The 26,118-nt window shown below is 45.6% G+C and overlaps 1 protein-coding gene across 8 annotated transcripts in view; it reads right to left on the reverse strand.

Moving 5' to 3' along the window:
• Window positions 1-26,118, reverse strand: part of KALRN (kalirin RhoGEF kinase) — a 472,211-nt gene that overhangs the window by 5,853 nt on the left and 440,240 nt on the right. For 5 of the 8 annotated variants that reach the window (XM_040069425.2, XM_058421255.1, XM_058421256.1 and 2 more), the window contains 12 exons: window positions 25,461-25,699; window positions 24,365-24,612; window positions 21,001-21,124; window positions 19,598-19,657; window positions 10,795-10,822; window positions 10,173-10,344; window positions 7,948-8,069; window positions 6,720-6,851; window positions 5,062-5,226; window positions 4,124-4,202; window positions 2,778-2,978; window positions 1,746-1,884 (listed from right to left, as the gene is read on the reverse strand). In XM_040069425.2, the coding sequence (XP_039925359.1) occupies window positions 1,746-1,884; window positions 2,778-2,978; window positions 4,124-4,202; window positions 5,062-5,226; window positions 6,720-6,851; window positions 7,948-8,069; window positions 10,173-10,344; window positions 10,795-10,822; window positions 19,598-19,657; window positions 21,001-21,124; window positions 24,365-24,612; window positions 25,461-25,699 (1,709 nt within the window). Of the gene's footprint in view, window positions 1-1,745; window positions 1,885-2,777; window positions 2,979-4,123; window positions 4,203-5,061; window positions 5,227-6,719; window positions 6,852-7,947; window positions 8,070-10,172; window positions 10,345-10,794; window positions 10,823-19,597; window positions 19,658-21,000; window positions 21,125-22,152; window positions 22,198-23,483; window positions 24,613-25,460; window positions 25,700-26,118 lie in introns of those variants that run through there. The other 3 variants (XM_058421257.1, XM_040069428.2, XM_040069432.2) reach the window with 3 other exon arrangements.

Here is a 26,118-nt window from a genome sequence, read left to right on the forward strand (position 1 = left end):
CTTCATGTAGTAAACGTTCAATTTTGCACCCACTACCCTGGGAGGGACTTGTGTGTGCCATTACTGTTGTTGTCAATTGGTGACACGGAGCTGCCAGTGTTCCCCTAGACACACCAGGACACAGTCATGCTTTCCAAGCCAGCATGCAATTACATTTCATCCCAGGTGGTTTCCTCTCTGTTTTAACAGCTCTCAGTATTTAAGGTCTCTCTCAGTGAGAGATACAGAGCATTGCCTATGCACTCTATTCTGTGGATTTAACATGGATTATCATTCCTTTGCTGGCTCTGCGATGATTTCTGAATTTACTTCTTGCCCTCTTCTAGATCATTTTTTCTCTCCCTTATCCTCATGCATATTTTACTGCTCCCTCATGGCATATATATATATATATATAAAAGCAAAGTTAACTACATGGCTGTTCCAGTCTCTTCACTTGCTCTTCTCTTGTGCAGTCTCTATTGACAGAATCAACACATCCTTGAGCAGGATTCTGGGACAACACAATCCATGGATAGGTCTGCTGTCATTGCCAGTGCATCTCCTGCTTCCCACTTAGCAACAGAAGGTGCTTTATTTAGCATCCCTCATTCAGGGAAACTGCAAATAGGTCACAGAAAATTAGCTTCCCACCTTGTTTCTGGGAAGTATCTTATGATCAGACAGAGAATTCATTGTAGTTTCTTACCTCCAAGTAATACCTACTTTTTGACAGGTCATATAGATAGAGCAAAAAATACAAATAATTGCATAGAAAGAAACCAGGATGATTTAGCGCTTTGTTTCTAATTCTCATATAAGGTCATGTACAAACGGGATTTTTGTGTAGGGGTAGAGGCAGCAGAAGAATGAAAGTATCACTTCATCTGATATGCCTGGGGCTTGGAGAGATGAGAATAAATCTCCCTGAAGCTGGACTGTCCACTATATGAGAAAGCTAAATCCATCCCTCATTCCCCATTTTTAATTGTCCTTTAAGTCTGCAAAGTATTACAGATTATCTGATATCCTTGGCAACCAGAAACAATGTTGCAGATCACAAAACCTGAAACACTTGATCACAACTTCAATGGGTAATTCTCTGTCATCCGAGGTAACTGGGGTGCTGGGGAGGACAGGAGTACAATGCCAAATCCAGGACAGCACAGTGCCTCCTGCCATGTGTGCTCACAAAAGCAGGGACGAGCTGTACTAGTCTGAGTGTGACATTCGAGAATACCCCAATTCCTTCTCCACAGTGCAACTTGTCCTTCGTTTTTCCTCTGAACCCTTCCCTGGGTGTATTTCCTACCCAGTTCCCCACTCAGGCTCTGCAGTACAGTGTAATGTGCTGGTTTCCTTTTCCTTTGCCCCTGCCAGCCTGGCACAAGCCAGCTCTGCTCAGGAAGGTTGGTGGCTGAGTTGGTACAGTGTGAGCCAAAACCCTACTCCATAGATTTATTCATAGTTTGCCTTCAAACAGGTGCTGGTGACATCTCACTCTTGTCTCTCTGACATCCTCATTCTCCTTCATTAAATACAGAAAGCCCTTGGGAACAAACCAGTGAACGAAGGAACAAGGTGCATTTCTTGTCTGAAGGCAAAGACCTGGTGCTGCAGGTCAGTAGCTCCTTTCTCTGATCAGCAGCTTGTCCATTTAGTGATCATCTCCATGGGGTACAGGCTGCACCTCCTCCCTGTCTGCACAGCTGGGAACTCTCTGTTCCAGGGCACAGAATAACAGCATCATTCTCATTTGTTCCTACCTTTATGTCCAAGTGAGCCACTCTGCAGTTGTGGAGGTACTGCAAGGCTTCCATTGTATCTCTAATATAGAACGCCACCTTCTCCTCCATAAGTTCATCGTGGTTCATCAGATAATCCAAGAGGCGACCGTCATCCATCCTACAAACAAACGAAACCCTGTGCTTGAAACATCACATGGCATCTCTAGCAATAGTTAAAATCTGAAAAGAAAATTGTGACGGAAACTTTGTGACCTAAAAAAGGGAGGAAGTGAAAATGCAAGATCTGACAAGTATTTAATGATATCTCAAGATACTGCAGGTCATGGAAGTGGTAGAATGATTAATCCTCAATTGTTATATCCAGTCCTTGACAAATTTAGCATCAGTCTTAAAGTAAACACATTTTGCTTAAGGGTGGATTCAATAGACGGAGACAATCCCTTAGGAAACAGAACTTCTTAATTATTTGAATTCATCTATTTATTTATAGAGCTGGTTACATAATGCAGAAAAAAAACATTGACATTTTCAGCTGGCAATATTTTTTGTGGGAAAACTAACTCAATAAAAATTTTCCACCTATTTTATTTATCTGTACAAACAAACAATGAAATAGCCCAAATATACTTTGTTGGATATACCGTAACAAAGCATTTTGGAGTTTGGTCGCTATTTCTTCTTATGGGACAAGCATGATTGCTGCACAGTTCTTTTCACCAAAAGGCATTAGAATGATGAAGGCTTCAATCTAGCTGAAACACTTTTCACTCAAATGTAAAAAGTGGACAAAACTGTCCAGGCATGTCTGATGCTTTTCAATGGCACAGATCACCCAAGCTTCACCCAAGTAGGAAGCAGTTTTATTTGTCCTTCTTAATCTTGCTTGCTGTAAAGAAAAGGCAGTGGAAACTCTGCAGAGAGTGGCTATTTAATTTGACATCTCAATCAATAAAATCTTTGCCCTGCTGAACTCAGGGTGATCTTTATGCTTGGCTTTAACAGGACTGTAATTCCTACCCCGACACTTGAATCCAAGCTCCGCGTACTTACAGCTCCAAAACTAAGATGTAAGAAGTTGGAGACTCGTAGGTATCGTGGATAGTGATGTACTGAGGATGCTGTAAGTGTTGTAACAAAGCTGCTTCATGTGCTGCCTGCTCCTTCTTTTTCATTTTTTTACTAATGAATTTTACAGCAACATCTTTCCGGGTGGCTTTGTGGACACATTTCTTTACTATGGAGAATCGACCCCTGAAATTATAAAGAAAACAGAATAATGAGGTGAGTAAATTAATAAATCATGCCTAGTTTTCAGTGCAATAACAGTGATTTTTGAAGGTTTTTTTTTATTATTTTTTTTTTTTATTCATCACATTAATATTTCACAAGGCATCAGATTTAACAAGTTGTTTATAACCTTTTCCAACAAAGGCCCTCCATCTCTTACCCTGGGTGCAGAGATTCTTTGGGGATTAGCAAACACTGAGAGTAAACGGTGTCACTTTGCTTTGTGCAGCCATGCTGATACCCTCTAACAACCTCCCCTGGGTTCAATTTGCTGCCGCTTTTACACATTCTATCTCCTTTTATTTTAGCTGTGGGTCTCCCTTCTCCAGCTGCATTACTAAAGAGACCAAACATTCTCAAACAACTAAAATAAAAGCCTTGTTAAATAATCACTGGCCTACCATATTTTTTCAGACACACAGTAAGAATTTAAGAAAAAAAGCTTTCAGGAAAGCATTTAGGAAACTCATATAGACCACAGTACCATTCCTGAAAGTAAAACTACCCAGTGAAACCATATGCTGAACTTGAGCTCTTACTAATACATCCCTGTTTGCAGTAGAACCAGAGGGACTTCTGTCCTTTCAGCCCCAGAATTGTCTCTGACATCTGAGCTGAAGAAATAATTGCATTAACCTGAATTATTTGCATGCCCCTTATCTGCTATTTATGGAGAGCACCAAGGGCTGACAACATGTGCCTCTCCTATTTAGGCTCTGTTCAACTCACCATCCCAATCAGCAAAGATAAGCCAGTCACATGCCCAAGCGTTTTGGCAAACTCAGTCTTTGAGGTTAAGCTTATCTAGAACCAGTAAATTGTCATGACTTCAAAACAGGACTTCAAATCAGAGATGACAGATACCAACTGCCAGAGATTTGGCTACCTAATTGCTCACCAGTTTGCCAATCTGCAGTTCTCTAATCAGAACTTATCTTGAAAAACAGAATTTAGTCAGTATTTTCATCAGTATCTGATATGCAATGCTCTATGAAAGGAGCAGCAGTTTTCAAGCTAATGACAAAAGTAAGTTAAACTCCCCACCAAGGAAAAGGCTTCAAGCCATTGTTTGAGTGTTTTATTGCAGTGATAAGCAGGGTTAATATTACCTCCCAATCTCATGCAGCTCTGCATAGGCAAGGTCAAAGTTTTCCTTCCATGAAATAGTGGCACCGTCTGCAGCAGAGTCTTTGAGAGAACAAAGAACGTTCAAGAAGGTATAAAGATAGTTTGCTGTGGACTATAAACAGCATATGTGAAAATTACGTGAGACTTTATTATTAAGACAGGAAACATTATCACTAGGACTCCAGTTTCATACTGCTCAGGCACAGCTCCAGTGTGTTGGACTCCACTAAATGCCAGAGTTCCCCGGGGAAAGGTATCCATAAGGGGAACTCAAATATGTCCTTGCAATTTTGGGCTGAAAAGGGCCACAGAGACAGGGGTAGAGCTATGCTGTGTGAGCTCTTGCTCCATCCAGCACGGGCTGTCCAAGCCAGTCACAGACCAGTTACACACCAGGGCTGATAAAACATGGGGAAAAGTGGGCTCTGCTCACAGCACTTGAGAGTGAGCTGTGCCCCAAATTCCTGCAGCACTGAGTGCTTGGGAATTGCCTCCATCACAGCATTCCATTCCAGCTGCATTGCTCAAGGAGGGATATTTCCAAGCTGGAATTGCAGCTGGGCTGCCCAGCAGAAGCTGCAGGTGCTGCTGGCATTGCTGGAAAGGCAGGGCGGATACCAGCCAGGACATGGAGCCCTTTGGGCAGAGATAAAGACAAGAAATAGTCTTGGGGTAGAAAGTAGGGACCTGCTTGTCGTCTGCAATAGCCCCTGAGGCAGAGGCAGGATCTGAGCCTGGATGGAGGTGAAGACTCAAAAATCCTTTCTGGGGCCAGGAGCTGGCTCTGAGCATCTCCCAGGCTTTTTCTTGTATCCCTAGTTTGTGCAGGATCCCTGTGTTTATCAGGACCCATCAAGACTAACCATGCAGGGCACAGGTGGATTCCCGTGTGCAGTCCCTCCCCGCAGCGCCCACTCACCGTACTCCGGGAGCCTCACGAACTCGGACGGCTCGCTGGGCAAGCTGATCCCCCAGGGATTGCTGGCACTCACTCGGAACTGGTACTGGCAGCCCGGGGACAGGTCCTCAATGACCAGGTACGTGTCCAAAGTTGAGGCTACCGACTGCTGCCAGACCTGCGAGCCTGTGGGACACAGGGAGAGAAGGGGAGCTGGGGGAAACACTGCCTGAGCTCGGGGCTGAGGCTTCTCTGCCCAGCTTAGGTGACGCCCTGGGAGGGTAAAATCTACAGGGTTTTTAAGAGGCAATGTTACAGCTGACTGTTAAATCAGAAATGGATCGCAGGAAGCTATTTTGTGTTGCAGCCACCTTCCCATCTGGCTAAATGGGAGAAGAAGGAAATGCCCCTCAGTTGACTGATAATGACAGAAAAAGCTCAGCCCAGGGACAAGCTGATCTCTCCAGCACCGTGGCTGTGTGCTGCAAGTGATGTCTCAGGGCAGTGTGATAAGACAGAGTGGAGAGCTGATTTGATGACAGCTCTGCTATGACAGAAACAGTAGCAGAAATACTTCAAAAAAACCCCAAAACCATGGGCAAGGGAGATGAAGCTGAGACAGGGCATCAGTGCAATCCAAGTGCTTTTGCAGATGAAGATGTGGTGGCTACAGTGAAAGCTGCAGCTGCAGGAGAACCAGCTTTCTGACACTTAACACAGGCAGCTTGCAGATGAGCAGAATTGCAGCAGAGAAATGTGTGACTGTCACGTGTTTCTCCTCCTATCAAACCCGGCCACTGCCTAACCCAAAGGCAACCAAAGAACCGATATTTACTCATATGTACAGGGTCAGAGAAGAGAAGAGGACCCCTGGAAGACAGAGCCCTGTCAGAGATGGATATTTCTTCAAGAATACATAAAATCTTACCTTATTTTAGTAAGTTCAGGGCCTTTTACTTTTACATTATTTACCATTCATTTTGTATGTCCTGTGTACAAATTCTGATTGCCAGGTTTCACAAGGTCATGGTTGGTTTTACAAGAGTCAGTTTTACCTCTGAAGTGGAAGGAATACTGAAAACAATGCTGAGGTTTTTTTGATGTTTGTTTTGGTGGTTGTTCTTAATAAAGAAATTTTTATTCTTTTACAAAAATGCCAGTCATACTGATGGCACAGTGAGGGTCAAGGGAAAATATTCACTAGAAGAAGGCATTAATATGATGGAGTGTTTAGGTTTGCACACTAAAACGGGTTAGGATTTTTTGGAGGATGAAGGGGAAAAACAGAGCTGAGCTTGAAAAGTATGCAGGGATCTGCAACTTTATCCAGATCAAAAAAACAATGAGGCTGATTTGGTTTTGCATTTCTGGGAAGAACCCACCAGAAAGGATGGTGGTAAAACTGCAAATGATAAAAAGATGCCTTAGTGCTGGAGATGTTTTAGCTTAGCACACTTTACTTGTTGTAAGTGACCAGAGTAAACAGAAAGGTCTGTAATGTATGAGAGGCTGGACTGGATGATAGAATGGCTTCTTTCTGCCTTAGGCTTTGAGATCTGAAAGCTACAATTAGTGGCATGCCAGTGGTGACAAGAATGCTTTTGGGACCTGTTGTGTCATTAAGGAAACTTACCTTGTTCTCACTATCACAGCCAGCAAGCACAGCTCACACTACTTACCTTCTTCTCTGTACTCCACAGTGTAGCCTGAAATGGTGCAATTGCCTGTACTGGTTGGGGGTAGCCAGCGTAGGATCACAGAGGTGCAGCTTCTCTCCTGAGCAATGGGGCGGTTTGGGGCAGCTGGCACACCTTGGGAAGAGGAAACAATACCAAATCCAGCACCACATCAATAAGTGCTAGGGCTTTATTCTGAAGATCAGGTGCACCAGGTCACTACAGGACAGCTGCACCTTGTAGAGGGGCTGAACTAAGCAGCAGGAGGAGTCAGTTACTATTGAATTCCCAAAAATGACACGAGCAAGGCATTCGGAATTCTTCTGTGTGTAGGGTGCTTTGTGTGCTTGGGAGCAGATTGACAAGTGACCAGTAATTGTTCTGTGCTTAAGGGCTCCCTTCAGCACAGGAGTAGTTAGTGCAGCCATTGGCTTGCTTCGATGAATTGGGGAAATTGGATCTCTAGGGTGGTTTGTGAGAATAAACAAATCAACTTTTAAATACTCGTGATATTGCTGCATCTGTAACTCTCCAGCTGGACATTCATCTCTGGACCATCCCCTTCAACACAGCTGGCATCTCATCTCTAGGGCTAACAAATCCCTTCTCAGAGCTGGAGGCAATGAGCATCAACCCATTATTCCATGCTCATTCCAATTAGATGGGTCATTAATAACAGTGTTGGGAATTCAGGCTTGGAGGCATGTCTCCAAGTTGAATCCCCAAAGAACAGTTTAATTCAGGCTCAATCTTACTCTCACCTCCTTTGTCCCCTAAAGAGAAGGGGAGGCAGAAAATTGGTGTCACTGGATCCCAGTTCCTCCCACTCCAGGCAGATTCTGAAGCCCAGAGATTCCTGCAGTCAGCTGGGGCATCATTCCCCCAGGGACTCGGCTTCCCGGGGGAGCTGAGCTTCCCCTGGCTGACCTTTCTGAGCTCCTGGGAAGCAGCACTAGGAGCAGGATGCAGGAGCTGAACCAGTGCCAGTGCATTTTCATCTCCCAAATGTGATGTTTAAGGTCAGATGATTTAATCAAGGACAAGGAATAGGCAAAGCCTTCAGCCATCAGTGGGAGTTGTGGCTGAGGAATGGTTGTACGACTTTAACATCTCAATTCACCTGGCACAGCTCCACATCTGGCTGCCTCTGCATGGGCTGTTCTGGTGTGCTCCCAGCCCCCAAGGGACCACACACAGGAAAAATCCCGTGTGTTGAGGCCAGATGTGCTACCTTGGACTTTGATAGTTGCAGAGGTGGATGCAGTGCCGTGCTCGTTGGTTGCCACACAGGTGTAGATGCCGCTGTCCTGAGGCATCAGGTTGCAGATCTTCAAGGTGAGCTCTCCTGAGTCACTGTGGATGCAGGAAGCCCAGGTTATAAAACACTGCTTCACTTGCTAATGGTTTTTATAAACTTCCTGTCCTGCCTCATTGCAAACACACGTGCACACAAGTCCTGTTAACTCATCTGAAGGAATATCCCTCCAGGAATTCGGTGCCCAGGTACAACCCCTTCATATGTCATGGCCTGGCTGTTAATGAAACCTTTGAGCAAACCTTTGGTCCAAATTGCCTGCCAGGCAAGTCCTCATGTCTGTCGTGGTCTAAGAAGAGATGTGAAGGATCACTCAAGCAGCAAGCAGTCCAGGAGTTGAACATTACCTGTGCCTGTCCAGAGCTGGATGTTTAGATTGGCTATATCTGGACAGATTTACCCATGAAGATCTTTCCTGTCATGGAAGATGGTAAGCTGCTGTGCCTCTGCAGTGAAGTCCAGCACACACCACACAAACCGGGCTTCCACAGATGCAGGAAGCAGTCACACAGCACAGGATGACATTTCCAGGAACTTCAGACTCCTGGAGCATGTGCCATTGATGTGACAGTGCTCCCAGAGCCCCAGTTGGAAGACTGGACATCACAAAACAGCGAGGGATAAAGAACACAGCACTGAGCTTGTGAGACACACTCAGTCTCAGAAAATAAAACAGCTCTGTGCAGTCTCATGAATTTATAGCAGGTCTGTTCATAGTCACTGCTGTTTGCACACTTCGGTCTCCAATATGCAATTTGAGGGAGCTGGCCTGAATTAAAGGCTTTTGCTTGTGTAATTGTTTTAGCTGTACTGGAGACCCAGCTTAGAGCCAACAATAAGTTCCCTTGATGGCAAAAGTAGGCTAGTTCTTGAATGCTTAATCTGGGTACTGCAGAAGGACATGGTTGCTGGGATAACTGTCTGGACTCTGCAGCTTTTGCTGGTCTGACTGTGCTGGACAGAAATATCCCCTCTCCCTGAAATCCACACACTCGTGCCAGCAAGATTTGTAAGAGCCACTGATCCACTGGGCCTCTGCTTGGCAGGCAGTGTCTTCACTGGAGAGATTATTTGAGTAACAAGACAATACAAGTGCTGATAGTGCACAGGGAGCCAAAAGGAAGAGGACTGTGATGAAAACCAGAACCCCGTATGGAAATATCTCCCCATCCCAAGCCCAGACTGAGGCTGAAGATAAGGCACGAGGAGATCTACTGAGCAATAGCTAAAGACAATTTTGGATGCTCTGGGCCAGCTGCACAAATCAATGATCTCTGAAGGAAGCTCTTGATCAGATGTAAGGGGTTTCTTTATTGAACATGCAAAATCCCTTCTCTCTTACTGTTCTTTTTTCACTCTCAGTGACTTTGTAGTCCCTGGAGTCATTTCAGCCTGAGCCAGAAGTGCTGAAAAGTTCAAATGAAAGATTGCCTCCTGGAGTTTTCCACTGCAGTTTGGCCCAAATTGCTTATATAAGCTGCAGATGAGCATCCAGCAGCAGGCTGTTACCTGACCTGAATTCAACTCCAGATCTTTCTGAATCTTCCCAGTGCTTGTTGTAAAGATACTTTTCCTCTCTGCTAGCCAAGCCAAGAACATTATGACAAGCATCTTTCTGTCCAAGCACAGCCAGATGTAGCCTTTCCAGGAGCACTTGTGGCCTTTTTTAGGAACACCTGAGGAAGGGCTCAGGAAAACTGCAACCCCACCACTGCCAATAAGATCAGAAAATGTCCAAGGACAGGGGTATTGCAAGCTGGTGAGGGCTTGCTCTGCTTGACTCCCAAAGGAGATCAAGGCATCAAACCTGAGCAGAGAAGCCCCAGCAGAGGCACTACTAGCCAAACTAACAGGCTGTAAACATTTTGGCTTCCGGCTTGCAGCTGGCTCAGGAAGTCAATGGGAGCAAGCTCACCTCTGCCAGCAGCACTTTGTGGATGTACCCGACATCAGCTTGGGAAACAAATACAGCTACCTCAGCCCCGAAGTCTGACCCTTTCCAGCCAATGTTTGCCACACTGATGTGCTGACATGCCATGCCAGACCTAATTAACTGCATCCTAATGAGTCTTGTAGCCAGGCTGGTGCCCTATTTCAGGGTATCAGGACCAGCTATGTTGGGATCCACAGCAGGACCTTACCAGGATGACACCGTGTAAGTGGCTGTGCTGTTGTCATTGTCAAGGATGTTTTGGTCTGGTCCTTTCCAGGTTATAGTTGGTTTGGGTCGCCCACAGACTTTGCACTGCAGCATCACTGTGTCCCCAAGCAGGCAGGTGATGTCCACTAACGGCACAAGAAACTCTGGAGCCACTGTAAAAAAAAAAAAAAAAAAAAAACAACCATGGGGACACACACACAACACCTCTTTTAATCTTCAGGTGAGGATGTCCAGAGTCATACAAGGCTAGAGAATACATTATAGGATGAGCTATGGGATCTGGGTCCCAAACAGCTGGGAGTCCTGGGATTATGTCATCGGAACTGCCCTCCAGTAAGAGGCAGCTGCATACAGCTCAGAGAAGGAGGCAGAGGGCAGTGCCCATCCTCCAGCCCCGTGCTCTGGCAGGTGGATGAGGTTCTGAGAGGACAGGTTTGGGGGGTCAGCCTGGCCTGTGGCCCCAGGCTGGCTGAGCTGAGCAGCCAGCAGGAAGCCTGCTTTGCCTGGGGACTGAGCAGCAGAGAGCTGGCTTTGCTGCAAATGCAAAGCGTGCTGTGGCACCAGAGTAAATCACAACTGCAGCACAGCTGTCCTTAACTCACCTTCTTGGATGAAATTGGGGTTGATTATCTGAAAAATACAAAGAGACACGAGCATTTATTTCCTAGACAGTGACAAAGAGGCATCTGTTTTCACAAGGCACCCTGGTGACTCTGACCAGAACTGCAGAAGTGCTGCAGTGGTAACAAGCACCGTCTAACAACCAGCAGGTGCAGCAAACTCTAGTGACGGCACACATGGGAAAGTAAATGAAAGCTACGGCTTCTTGAACCCTGATAAAGCATCAAACAGGCTCAGCACGAGGACTGAGGAGGATGGATGTGCTCCCTCTTTGCCTCTGTGATAATGATGAACCATTAGCTCTTCCCAGAGGTGGTTTGTGCATGGCCTGTGCCCAGCTCCAGACCTGTGTCACACAGCACCTGCAGTCACCACACACCTGGGACATGTCACCAGCACTCTGGCCACTTAGCAGGTCTGAGGAAATGTCTTTTAACTTGTGCTCAGCTTCAGGAGAAAAAAGGTAAAGCACTAGACCATAAATACTTCATTCTGCCCACTGTTGAGGATCAGTCCTGAAGCAATTTTTGGTCTGTTAAGATGAGTGAAAATTCACTAATTTCATTGGACTGCTGGAAACTTTCCAGCTTGAAACTAGGTTTGGAAAACCAGGAGCTGTTTTATCTAACTAGTTAATTGACCAAGTTAGCAAAGACTTGAAAAGCTACTGTTACATTGTGGTCTTTATGAATTAATGCAACTCTGGAAGAAAAGGTGGAAAAAGCAAAGACAAGGCCAGGGAGTTCTTACAGAAGCCATCCTAACTACATTGTGGTGTACAGTAGTATAGAGGTTTTAGCCTCATTAACTGTTTTAATAATCTTATAAGGCCTTGTTATTCAAATTCAATCCAATAATTTCATGTTCAAGCACCATAAACACCAATGTGGTTTATCTCGCCTTTCTTTGTTACTATTTATTTCAGAGCTATTTTGGAAGAGGCCAATGAAGCAGTGACCTAATTCATGGTTTGCCAAAGCTGATAGGAAGTTTTTGCAGAGGCTCAGAAACCAGGGCACAAAACAGAATCCATAACTCTTCAAAATAAAGTAGATACATCTTCAAGATTTATATTTACATTTCGGGTTTATAAATAGTTTTCCAGGGTCCATGGCTCATGGTGCCACTCAAGGACACATTCTGGTTCATTTTGGTTTCATAGCCTTTCTTACAGCCCCAGGCAAAGCTCTGGGACCAGCACTGAGACCTCAGGGTCTGCTTTCCCCTACCAGCTCCACAAAGCCCAAATGAACCGGGCATAAACAACATGGAAAGCACAGAGTCCCTCTGAAGAGTGCCGCTGGGCAGTGCCACCAGCACATGGACCCACAGACAGCCCCTGGGGCCTGCAGACAGGAAGAAATTGGGGCACAATGGAGTACTGGGTGGAAAACATCCTCTGTCCTGTCTGTGCATGTGAAAACAAGAGAGGTGGACCTTTGTGATGAAGTTGTATCCCTCACACAACACAGCAAAGGAAGAAAAAGCTGTTTTGTGGATAACCATTGCTTGCCACTTTCACTCACAGACACCAGCTACTTTTCAGCTGAGTAACCCCAGGCATCAGCTCATTTGCACATACATCTTAATTTCTGTGGTGTTTGGCTTAACTGAAATATCCATTCTCCAAAGCTCTCCCCTTCCTTCCCTGCAGCATGCACTAAATTCCTTTATTATTCACTGATCTCCATCCCTGTAGGATTGGAGATCGGGAGAAAGAAACACTCGTTAACACTTTACATTAATTTTATTACTCTAAAGGATTCATTAGAAAATGCAACCACAATGATGAATGTGACAGAGATCTCTATAAATCAATAATTCTACATTTCTAGTGACTTTCAAGGTACAATAATTTATAGTAATTGCCTTAACAATTTTTTTTTCATTGCCTCATCATGGGAATAGCAGAAAGAAAATTATCATTGCTACATACTCTTGGAAGAGCCTGTGGGTAAAATTTACATTTTCTTTCCCTAAACTTCATCTGTTAATTAATCAAAGGGTACCTAACAACACCCCCACACCACATCACAGCTTTAGCCTGCTGCAAGCTTAGACAAAAATAAAAGTCTGTCTGCACGAGGACATTTAAGTGATTTAATACGGCACCTTCTTGGGGAATGGGATTTCTTCTGCTTTGAAGGAGAGCATCAAACGATGGGGTGGGAAGGGCAGAAATGGGAAAGCAAAGGTTTGCAGCCAGGTCTGCATCCAGGGGCGGGCTGGGTGGTTCACACCTCTGCTCCCAAGCCCCGGGGCTCTGCTGCCTCTCCCTGCAGGCTGGCCAGGTTCCTGGGCCATGGCTGGATGGCAGGAGATGGCAGCCTCCAGAGAGTCCTCCTGGATTAAGTGCAAGACCCTTGGAGACAATTCCTTCATTTGCCAAATAGGTTTGTAATCCCTGGGGGTGGAGAAGGGGAGCTCCAGAGCGTGTCCTCACCGCCCTCAGAGGGTGGGAGCTCACGTACTGCTTCTCCACACAGCCTCCTGCTGGATCAGCGCCGATCCCCTGAGGGATACGCTCGGCCACTCAGCCTGCAGCAGTCTGAGTGAGGATCTCACAGCCCAGCCGTCAGCTGTGGCCACGCTGGCCACGAGCAGGGGAAGGTGGCCCAGGGCCTCGTGCTGCCAAGGGCTACCTGAAGAAATCCCAGCAAACACCTCCTGCACCTGTGTGGCTGCCAGTCTGGCTGTGAGAGGACAAACTCACGGGGATGGAGCCACCCAAGGCAAGAACTCCTCACTCCATCTTCAGGGTCAGTGCACACCGTGCAAACACAAACCCCAAGGGGATCAAACTCAGTTTGCAGTGCACACAAGAAACACGTGATGTGCTCTTTTTCCTTGAAACATCATTTTAACTGAGATGAGGTAGATTTCTTTTTTTTTTTTTATTTGGACGAAATACCTGTTGCATGGCTCGGAGCAGGTGAAAATTTCTCCCGTCTGTGGCCAGGAGAGTTTGTTTCCCATACACTGACAGCTGAAAATGGAAATCCTATGCAAGGTAACAAAAGGCAGAACATGAAATGGCCTCTGCTCAAGTCATGTGAGGTCGAACACTGACCAGGCAAAGCCAGGCAGCTGGAGGGAGGGAGTGAGAGAAAGGAATGGGAGGACAGCTCAGGGCTATTCAATAAAAAGCCAGAAATAGACCTTGCTTCTCCCTCTTCCAGCCTGTGCTGTTTCAGGGCTCAGACCAAGAAAGGCACATAAGGCATATACTTGAATGCCTTTGGGGACCTGCAGGGATCTAAGGGACTTACAGCTAGCTCAGTTAAGTGTGACTGAACAGTCAAGCTTTAGAAAAGCACCATGGGTCCTTCTCCAGAAACTCAGCATTTTGCAGTATTTTTCCTGGTCTGTAAGCTCATGTTATAAAGATAGAAAGGCATCTGCATCAGTAGCTGCAAAGCCCGTTTGCAAAGCGACTCTATCTGCCCTAACTATTAGCATAATCTTATCTTTCACTTGTGCACACATGCTTTATCTGGGGGGGAGGGAGAAGCCATCCTGGCACGCCAATGGCCACTCCCAAAACGCTCTGCAGGCACAGCTCGGCTGCCCCAGGGGGTTCTCACCGTGGCCAGGGTTTGTTTCTCCATTGCAGGGGTGTCCTTGCCATGCTACCCCACCTCCTTGGAGGGATTGTACCCAGCCCAGTCACACCAGTGCACAGGAGGGGCCAGCAGAGGCCCAGATTTTTCCAGTGCCATGTTTCATTCCCATTTTAAGGGAACATATCAAAACCAGGAGTGAGAATGTTGCTTTTTCCCAAAAGCATGGGAACAGTCTGCAAACCAAGCCCTCTGTAATAAGGTTGGTGCTTCACCTAAACAGCAGAGGGCATGTTTACTCCAAGACAAGCGGCTGAGCATTTTGTAAATATTTTGTGGCACCCCTTGGTCACCGAGTTAAAATACAATACTGACACATTTGCTCATACTGGTAGCAGAGGCAGCAGGATGTTCCTTGCTACCTCACTCAAAACCAAAAATTACAATTCTTTGGAAAAAAATGAAATTATTTAGAGGGAAGTTAGGTGAACTCTAATTTTTAGGAAAATATCTACCACCCATCTCTGACTAGGTCAACTTTACTTTGAGACCTTCAGGGTGACAGGTCCACAGCGTCACCAGCCTCCCCTACCCCAAAAAAGAAACAAATTAACTAGAGAAATTTCTTGATAAAATGAGCAGATAGGATATCCACTGATGGATAGAGGCTACCAAAGGGAAAATATAATTTAAAATGATATCAGCCTTTTGCCAGGGATGGGGAATGCCTCCTGGCACCAGCGTGGATGGGCTCAGCTGCCCGTGGGACTGATGGGGAAGGCACAAAGGGTGCTGTGCAGCATCTGTGCAGAGCAGAAGCGCTCTTGCCTCATGCTCTTGCTGCCTGGCAGCTTCCAGGGCTGAGCCTGTGGAATGTCCCTGGCACTGTGTTGTAGCACCCTACACCTTCCTGCAGATGAAGTAGGTCACTTGCTTTTCCAGAAGCTAATCCACCATGTCTGTGCTGCTGGCTCAGGCTGTGTCTCTCCTGATGAGCCACCTTCCTGGTCTGTCTCAGCAATCCCTGGCCACTCAGGGCAGCAGGACAGTGCTGTTGCCCATGGAGACTACCCCAGGGAGACCCAGGGAAATCCCCAGGATTGTACTCATTCACACTGTGCTAACAGGCCAGGAAAGGCTTTCTTACAGTATTGTAAGGTTTTGCCAAGGGAGTGTTAGATCTGCTCTGGATGTGGACAACCTCAGGCAGGGGGTGAAGGCATCTGCATAAAGCCCTTGGGAATTCTTGGCCTGAGCTGAGTGGTGACTTGGAGCCAGTGCTGTATCCACCAAAGCATTACTTACTCAACCACATGGACTGTGGGGTGCTAACACAATATTCTTCCACAGCGGATGTTTCCTAGCGCTTATCTTGGTCCAAGTGTCTCTGAGGAGTTCCTGACATGCTAAAATGTTACAACTGAAAAAGCAGATTAGGAAGCTCAACGTACGTACCATGGCAACAGCTCAGCTCCCTAATCTAATGATGGCACTTCCAGTGGCTTGGCCTGGGCTTCATCTCTGCTTTGCACAGCAGAGACACTGCAACAGACACCAGAGGCTCAGTGACAGACGTGTGTCGCCAACAGCACTCGTAACTCTGGCGCTGGAGTTGTGCAAAACGTCTGGAGCCGTGTCAGAACCCTACACCTGAGGCCCAGCCCAAAGCTGGGAGGAGCTGCTGCTGGATTTACTGAGGTTTAGCTCAGTCAGATCTTCTGACTGCTGGAAGAACATTCCCTTAGACAAGAGAGGTACCCTGATAGGATCTGCACAGCTGCCTCGTGACACCCTGAGCAATACTGCAACCCCATGAGATGTTACAGCACAGAATTGTAGGACAATTAGCTGTGTCATTGTCCAGGACCCCAGACTTGGGTGTGGGTATTTACTGACTCACAAGGACATACATCTTCCCACAAGTGGCGTTGCCTGTCCCTGTGCAGCTAACTACAGACATGTGGAAAGAGTCTCTGATCACCCCTAAATGTAGGTTACTCCTGTCACTCACGTGGCCACATGTGGCCCTTAAGTGCCTGCTCCTACACTCACATACTTAATGGGCGAGTTCGTGCCTTCTGTTCCATGAAACTACAGCACAAAGCAGAAAACTAGGGTGGAAAAAATCAAACTTCATTTCCGTCTTTATGCACTTTCATTACATATTAATAAACAAAGAGAGGGAAAAAAAGCAGTCACCCAAGAGATGCTATTTCTAGACAAAGCTACAATGAATAGGAAATTCTCCAAGGCCTGTGTGAACAAAAAATCCAGTAGTGGAATTTTAGCTCCTTTAAACGTTCACCCAGAATTTGTTTACTGCTCTCACAATATACGTTTTCCACATTTCTTTCTATCTTTGTCTTTCCTTGAAACAAAGGCAAAGTGCTTCCAGAAACCTGGAATCCACTGCGTTATTTCATAAACAGCAAACAAATCGAGGTCTGAAAGGCCACAGTAGCTGTGGGACTTCATGGGTGCTATGAGAGCTCAGTGACTTCTTGTGCAGGAAGTAGGGTGGAGATAAACTGCATCCCCATTTCCAGGTAATTAATATGTCTGCTTTGCATTTAGAGACTGCTGCCTCTGCTCCAGCACTGGGTGCACGTTCTTATACACGATGGGCAGAGGGCTGTCAGGGGTGACAGGCCTGCAAGAGGAGCCAGGGGATTGTCCCTGTTATTACCTGGCTGTAGGGATGACTCCACCCTAATGACACAGGAAAGGCGCCTCCGAGTGCTGCTGGCCAGGACACAGCTCTTCTGCCAGCACTCCTGGCATCTATAAAACCCCTCATGAGCCTGGCCAGGTGTGAGGACAAGGTGTTCCCTCTCCGTGGGCAGTCACCTTGGCTCCAGCTGCTCTGGGAACTCATCAGTGGACGTTCCACACAGAGCAGGGAAAGCAGAACCAGGTGAGATGGGGATGTTCACTGCACACACAGGTTGGGCTGGAGGGTGGCACAGCTGTTTAAGAGATCTAAGCCCAGCACACGAAGCCGAGAAGATCGATGAAGCCCTGAATCAGGCTCTGGTGTTGGAATTAGCTTGTTATGCCTCTGATTTATTGAGAAAAGGCTTTGGCCTCCCAGGCTGCATTGCAGCCCATTTATTGTAACACGTTTGGAAAGGAGAATCAAAACATTCAATGAAGGGAAAGGGAGAGCAGTTGTGGCTTCCAGTAGGTGAATACCTCAGACCTTTACAGACCTGACTTCCCCGTGGCCTCTTCTAGGGCTTCATCAGCATTTCATGAGCCTGTCCTTGCTCTGCTCCCTCCAGATGACTTTGTTTAGTTTATACTGGGTATCAGCAATCCCTTTCCCCCAGTATTTCTTATCCAGACCAAAGAGATGACCACACTCAATCCTGGCTTCAGATGTACAACAACCAGCACAAAGCAAGGGCCGTGCTGCTCCTTGCAGGGCAGTGTGACCTTAGTAAGTCACCCCCACAATTGTTCTCTCATTTTCTCTTCCTCTGCCTTTTAAAATATCTGCTCAGCCCCAGAGAGTTTCGCCAGAAGAAAACTTGAGCTGTCCAAGCCATGAGGAATACTGTGGCTTCTGGGGACTGCACTGTCACCTCCAGTAAGTGACCTGGGAGATGCAGGATGGGGCTTTCTGAGTACAATTAGTCACACAGAAGGCACACAGTTACTCCCCCAAGAGCAGATTGATACCATAGCTAAGACTTCACATTGGTGTCTTTTGGTTTAAATAGAAAGGCTTTTTTTTTTTTTTTTTTTCTCCTGAGCTTGAGAACAGTAGATTGCACCATGGTAAAAATTCAGATCAAGACATCAGAAAAATTAGAAATGCTGACAATGCAAGTATTCAGATACCTCCCACTGGATATTCTAAACCATCTGCTTTTCCTCCTGTTGAACAAAGTCAAAACACAGAAATCCTCTGCAGAAGAACAGCGATTTTCAACCAGCTCTGCACAATCTCCCTTGTCTCAGCCACCTGTTGCTCCAAAGGACAATTTTCAGTGAGTGAAAGCTTCCACAGACTTGTGTAATAATGGGCACTGCCTTATAGCAAATACATACACTTCCAGATATTACCTGTGACTGGTAAAACGCTCTTTGAAAATGTAAACACACTCCTGAGAATAATGCAGCTTTAGAGGTGAGGACCATTCAATCTCCAGGATGTCAGCTGGGTCAAAAGCTTTCCTTTAATACACATCCCAACACAATTAAAACAAAAGCGAGCTTTCAGGTCAACAGCTTAGGTGGTGCACCTCAGTACACTTCTCCCTCTTTTTATTTTCCCTTCAGAAGGAAGGTCAGCTTTCTTTTGCAGGATGTTTGTAGTGCAACCTGGCTGACAGTATCCGGGAGATCTGCTAGGACACAGATATCTCTGTTCTCCAGTGACCTGTCCTGTCATCACCACAAAATCACCATCTCTCTGAACCATGGCCATGCCTGTTTCAGCAGGAACCTCTTTCAGCCTTGGAACAATGTATAGAAATGCTTTGTGTGGTCACTATAAACAGGAGGGGAAAAAAAATAAATGTGTCCTGCTAGAACTTAATTGAGGAGAACCAGACACATAGCTCTTCATGATTTAAAACTCTTTCAGGCTCTCTGAACAAGGCACTCCACTAGAACTGGCGGTTTCACAATGGGAAAAAGAGTGGTATAATGTAACATAATTTGGGTCTGCCTATCTGCATCAGCCTTGCCTGAGATACAGGTACATTCACACAACTGGTTTTACCATTCTCCTTCAGTACCTTGACAGAAATGCAATTCTCACTCTGCTATGAGAAAAGGAAATGTTGTCTTTTCTGATTTGCTAGATAAACTGCTTGTTGTGGTACAACATTTAGCCTGACTGGCAGCTCAAGTGTGCCTTGCCAGGGCAAGGGGTGTTTTTAATATAGAAAGGTGCTACATTTATTAGCAGCTGACACACTGGCGTTATTGCTGGAATGAGGTCCCAGGTGGGAAGCAGAGACTGAGGGTGGCTACGTGAGCCTCTGGCTCAGCAGGAGTTTGTTACTGAGCTCCCTCCACGGCTCCCAAGACAAAAGAAGCCCAAACTCCAGTTCAAGGCTTGGCAAAACCAGAATTGATGCTTTTTGTGACTCACACTAAATTGGCACACACGCCTGCGAGCAATACAGACCCACCAACTCCCCTTGCAGCAAAGGCATTTCAAAACAGACACATGTTCCTGGGAAAAAATAATCACAAGGATGATTGTCTCTACCTCCATACTAGTATTGGGGTCAAGGTCATCACACTCTGATTCCTCTGAGCTGTTTGTCTCCTTGTTTGGCAGCATGAAGAGGAAGAAAGAGAACAAGAGATTAGCAAAGAGATTGGTTAGTCAGGGCAGAGCAGCACAGTTGTGAGCAGCATGGAAATGGGCAACAGTAGGGAAAATGCTCCTAAAACACAAACGAAAAACAAACCGACAACAAAACAAGGGAAGCCAAGGCAAAGGCATGCTTTTGCCAGAGGAGCAGCAGTGATTCTGCAATTCGTTCAGGTAGTGAAAACAAGGAGGAAGCAAGAGGAGGAAGAACTGTGCCACCATGCTGGAGCAGCCGCTTCCCTCGGGCCCAGTCCTTCCTCGTCCAGCGGGCGCGAGCGCGCCCGGGATGCAGTGTCAGGGTTCCTCCCTTTGCACATGCCAGGGCTACTGCACCAGGCTTGTAAGACAGAAAGCCTCTGCAAAGGAAAACACTTCGTCATGGACTCTCCTCGAGAGGGGTGGATCCAAAGGACATGCTCAAGTGCTTTCCTGAACCAAGGCTGGGCTTTGGTTGTGCCAAAATCACAAGTGTTTGCTTGCCTCTGCTGGGAGGGAAAGCCCCAGATTAGTCCTGAGCAGGCCTCATGGTCGGTTTATAGGGATGGATCCTCTGAGTTGGAGCACAGTAGTCAGGCACCCAGAGCGGAAGATGGAGCTTAACCCCACAGTTCTCAACTTTTTCCATACTGGGAGATCTCAGAGAAAGAGAGAGAGACGCAGACACACAGACACACGCACACACAGACGCACACAAGACTTCCTCCTGGCAAGACAGTCAGCATCTCTGCCCTGTCTGATAACATGGAAAGAAAAAGGTCATTGAGACCATCTCCCTAAACCAAAAACCTTAAGAACCCCCAGGCTGGGAAGCCCTTATCTCAACATCTGGTGAAATACTGACCTAAAGAAAACTCATCAGCAAGGCCACTGGTTCACCCAGTGGCTTTCTCACTGCTACAGCTGCTCTGATGAAGCTGCAGACCAGGCTAGATCAGAGGTCAGTAAATCACTAGTGTCCCAATTTTAAGTTATTTAACCATGTATAGAGCTGGTTTTTTAATGAGGATTACTTACTTGCATGTGGGATGCCAGGAAAAAGAAAACAAAAAACAAGGACTGCATTTCATCTTGCATGCAAAAATCCTGCTAAAATGGATACTACAAAAAAAAGAACAACAAAAAAAAAAGATAACTGAAGTTGAAAAAATAAAATAAAAAAAAAACAACCCAACAAAAAACCTAAAACGCAAACTCAAAATTGCCGCCCCCTCCCTCTCTCAGGAGAGGATGCTACAGGGGGTGGAAAGGATGGGAAGCAGGAGAGCAGCACAGAGCTTTCAGATGGCCTTACTCACTTTAACAGAGACTTTGTTTCCCAGAATATCCTTGGATTTACGTGGCCCATTGGCTTCATTTTTGCCACTGCTCTCCTTTTCCGCCCGCTTTCTCATGCGCAGGGTATGCCATGAACATGACTTCCTGTTGTACCAAAAAACGCAGCAATCAAATGGCAAATCGTAGCAGGAAGAAAGGTTTTGGAAAGGGGAACCAGCATCCGCATTTGCAATTACTGCAATTCCCTAGAAGGTGAAAGCCACCGGCAGGCCATATGCCCGTCTCAATCTCAGCAATGAGAGCTGAAGTTAAAAACCAAACCAAAGAGTTCTGCAAAGCAGATGTTGTGCCACACTTGCTGTTTAAATGCATGGAGCAGGAAAAAAAATGTCCATGATGGAAGCACAGGCAACTCGAACTTGGTCATCTGGTTTCAGGGACTTTGTCTTGCATTGCCACAAATAGAAATTTATTTTAATTTTGCTACATTTAAAAGACCAACTTAGTCCTCAGTCTTGTTGGCTAAAAGTGTAACAAATATAAATACGTAGGAATGGTCCTGATAGATTGCTTGCTATAGTAAATTAAAAAAAAAAAGTAAGAAATTCAAGTTGTTGCTCACTAGATGTTGCTCAGAACACAACTCAATAAATAGGAGCTGCATTATCAATTTTCCAAGAGATAAGTCATTTCCTAGAATGACAAGCTCTGCCGTGCCTCTCAAGACCAAGAATTTCCCGTTTGACTTTTCCAATCCAGTTATAAAGAGGACATCAGTCAGCCCACGGGTTTTGGCTGGCATCACAGCAGGCACCATTTCCAGTAAATTTTTCACCCCTTATTACTGCTCCTATGACCTTATTCTTGGAAAAAAAAATAAAAGACCAATATCACCCTTCGTAAGAGCAATGCTGTGTTGACAAGAGAATTGCATATCAAAGCAGACATAAGAAAAAACCAAAACAGTTCTTGATATGGATTTCATTTGGTTAAAATAGTGGACAGGTTGGGGGGGAATTTGGGGAGGGGTAAGTGGTCCAAAGCATAAAGCTCTCAAAACAGCAGTGTGATGAGCTGGGATCCAGGTTCAAAGCGTCTGCCCACCTTTAAGTCATGCAAATTTGATTTGCATGTTTAAGCCCCATGTTTGGCACATGTCACGTCTACAGTACCTTGATACATTTTACAAAGGAAGTTGTATGAAATCCAGGGATCACCTGTGATGCCAATAAAACGCAGTACGTTAGCAAGGTAGGACCCAAAGGATGCCCCACATAGCCGACGCTCCCCCATGAACACTGCGTCTGACTCCTAAGCGCTTCCTGCTTTTACCTCAGCACCTGATGGGAGCTGTACAAAGCTCAGTTAAAGAACAAGCAATCCCTGCCACAGCCACGAGACTGAACTGGGTCGTGACAAGTGTTTTTACAACCAGGAGTAGAGTCTGCACTGACTCAGCCTGTAGGGGCAGTTGTGTCTGGGCACAGGGAGCACCAGAGCACCCTGCACGGCTCAGACAGGCACCAAGTGCTGACTGGTACTTGGGTGTTTCTGGACAAGGTCCAAATGAGAACTGCAGAGCAGGGCAAGTTATCCAACACTTCAGGACTGCTACGTTTTCCTTTAGGCTATGTAAGTGTCAAGAACATGGCAGAAGGGGCTCCCTGATCTATAGCTGAATAATTCATGGTACCAACGCAGCTGGATCGACCACATATTTTGTGTACAGTACTTGTCACAGAAGAAACAGTTTTACTACTTAAACTAAGTAATCACTGTGATCTGGCAGACCAGATAGGGTTGAAGATAGCACAGCTCCAGGTTGTTTTTTACTCATAGGACTCCTGTTATTCAAGCATCTTTTTGCTTTCAGTGGTGTTTTAGCTGTTTGAGTCTGAAAACATCATTTAGGACTTTAAATCTCACTGCAGCGAGAAAGAGAGAAGTGCAATTCATGTGTCTCTCAATTTTGTTACTCCTTCCTGGCCACAATTCATCTGCCTACAGAATTTGATGCAGAATTTTACTGTACAGCTGCCATGAAATCAGTCTTCACCAGGAGTCTGGTACTGTGGATGATCCTAAGGGCATGTGGTTGCATATTGTGGCTAGAGAGGAACCCGGGAATGGCCATGGCAGATGTGCAAGAGATGTGCCAAGCAATTCCTTTGGCTTAACATGCAATTCCAGGTAGCATTCATTACTGACTGACAGGTAAAGTCATCATTTCTCTTAACTGAAGTGGCAGCAGAGATCAAGTTATTATTTTTAGTGAATCTTTCACAAAATCTTTCCTCGTGTTCGATTTTGCGCCTCGAGGTATTTGTGGAAGGTAACACAATTTGTAGCATACATCATGCATTACCATCTAGTCATTTTAGATGTTAAAAGAAATCAACAGGTATTACTGAAAAGAGGGTTGTACCTTCTGTATTTAATACCAAAAAACCACTTTCTTGCATTAGTCATTTCAGACTGACACATTTCTAAAAATCAGAAAAGAAAAATATATATCCACACATTTGTTAAATAAGCAACAAAATATTATAAACAAAATTAAAATCAAAACAAAACAAAATCAAAGGAAAAAAAAGGTCAAACTAATTCTTTTACCTCATTAAAACATGCTCGTGGTGAAAATTTATTTTACATATTTAAAATAGTACATTTAAAATTAGTTACATTACAGGTACAATGATGAACATTGCGACTATCCATTATATTGCACAACCTGACTTCATCAATGTGAGTTTGTTTCTCTTTTTTTTTTTTTAAATAGTGCAAAATACTTTATACAGGAATGTACTTGGATGGGGGTCTTGCAAACCAAAAAATATATTACAAAAGTTACTGAAAACAGAAAAAAAGAACTAAACAAACAAAACAAAACAAATGGAAAAAAAAAATACAAGCTGTACAAGGAAATTGCCATAGACAACAAAATCTCTCCTCCTTGAGAAGCAAACCTCAGTCCAACACAGAGCCTGGGTTTTTGTGTTTGTTTCTTTTTTTTTTATCTAGATGCTGTTATAACCAATATATAGATTAGTAACTTAACACAACATAAATACAAGTCCAGTCCAAGCAGGTCCATGTTGGTGTAAAATGGTGTCACGTAAAGCATTATCTTTAACCGTCTATGGTTTTATTTCTCTCCAAAGTATAATAAACAAAATCCCACAAAATGAAAATAAGCAAAACCCGAGCTATCCACCATGGCTGCCCGACGCTGCGGCTTGACCACTCAGCTTGTTCCAATGGCACTGTAGATAAAAATCAGCAGGATTTCCCTACCATTTGGGTTTGTTTAATTTTATTTATTTATTTTATTTTCCTCAAAAAAAATCCACATAGTGCTCCCAGCGAAGCCAACAGGGCACTTACTTGATGCTTCCATCGCTATTATCTGTAGTGGATTTAGGGAGGGGAGCCAAGATACTGCCAGGGATCCATCCTTCAGCGGCTGGAGAGTGGTCGTTTGCGGGCTGGTACACCAGGAACATGTTCTGCTGGTTGATAGCAAGGATCTGAACCACCTCTCCTTGATTCACACAGATCTCATCCTCCTTCAGTGCATAGTAATCTTTAATCACCACCATGGAAGAGGTCCCATTGCACCCTCCCAAATCAGTCTGCAAACGGACACAACACAAAGCGGTGAGCGGCCGGCGCGGAGGAACCTGCCCTTTCCGGCAGCGATCCCACTACTTCACGTCCAGCCTAACCAGACCAGGGAAAAACACACACAAAACACTTGGAAGTTCACATTGGCAGAAAAGGATGGCAGTAACCTAATACAAACCAGTCTCCTATTTCAAATCAGGCTTCAAAGCTGCTAACGACTGTGCCCCTGGGTGTCCTCATCTGCGGGGGTGTTACAGATGGATGGTCTGTGCTGAGCCAAACGGGGAGAAAGACCAACGAAGCTGAGTCAATACTCACAGTTAAGTATAGGTCAGACTGAAAGTGGCTTTGGTCAACCTCAATCAGCAGCAGGGTCCAAACGCGGCTGGTGGCCACTGACTCTCTGGTGGTTTGTGTGCAGCATGCATGTACCCAGATTATAACCTTTAGCTGGCACCCTGCAAGCTGTTATGTGGGAAAAGGTCTAAGCTCTTCCTTACCACAGACTGTTTCAGGAATGGATGGTTAATGGGTATTAGAGAAGCCTGAATATTACTTCTGCCAGTACTGCAAATGGATATCTAGTTCACCAGATCTGCAAGCACCGTGCCCTGAAAAACATGGAGATCAGTGCTCCAGGGTCAGGCTCTGTCTCTGTTTCCCAGATGAAGTGCCATCCACGTGGATGCCAGGGCTTTTGCATGAGCTGTTTAATCCCAAATCACATGTAACCCCATTGCTTCAGTATGTTGATTCCTGTTGACCTGGTTAGCTGCTAATTAAAGCTAACATCATGGATCACTTGTGGTATAAGAAATGGGCTGTGAGATCATGTTTTATCAGATGAGCTCAGTACCTTGCTTTGTTCATACTTGTCTCCGGGCTGTGAGTGCTCATACCCTGTGCTGCCATTGGAGGTAGATATCTTCAGGGGTGGGAGAAATGGGTTACGGCTTGTAGCCTTCAAAGGCTTCTCAGACCCTACTGGAATAGAGGAATGGGGCCTGGTGTTGGGCTGAGGGACCCTGCCAGCCTGGGGCCGCAGCACCGCCGAGCTGTTCTCCTTGCGCTGGTACTCGATGGGTGACTGCAGCGCTGCAAGAGAGGACAAGAGTCAGCCACGTGCTCCCCACAGCCTTGCCAGGGGCAGCAGAGGTGTTCAAACAGGTGGGATGGTCCAAAGAGAGCAGACTCATTGCAAACCAAACAGCAACAGGAGATGCCGCCCATGGAAGCACACGGTGCATTCATGGCTGGACAGGACACAAGCACTTCACGCTGTGCTGTGCATGAACTGAACACAGCACTCCATGCTGATGTGGAGAACACTTCTCTAACCTACACAGCGAGTAGGCTAAAATGTATGTATTCATAGAATACATAACTGCATTCATTTTCTTTGGAATCACACAAATTAATCACATCCTGTACTCAAAATAAATGAAAACCTGACGAAGAGGTGCACGGCACATTTGCAGTGAATTCTGCTAACATCAGAAAACACAGGTCAAGAC

This window comes from Hirundo rustica, chromosome 7 (genome assembly GCF_015227805.2).
Source record: "Hirundo rustica isolate bHirRus1 chromosome 7, bHirRus1.pri.v3, whole genome shotgun sequence".
Classification (NCBI taxonomy): domain Eukaryota; kingdom Metazoa; phylum Chordata; class Aves; order Passeriformes; family Hirundinidae; genus Hirundo; species Hirundo rustica.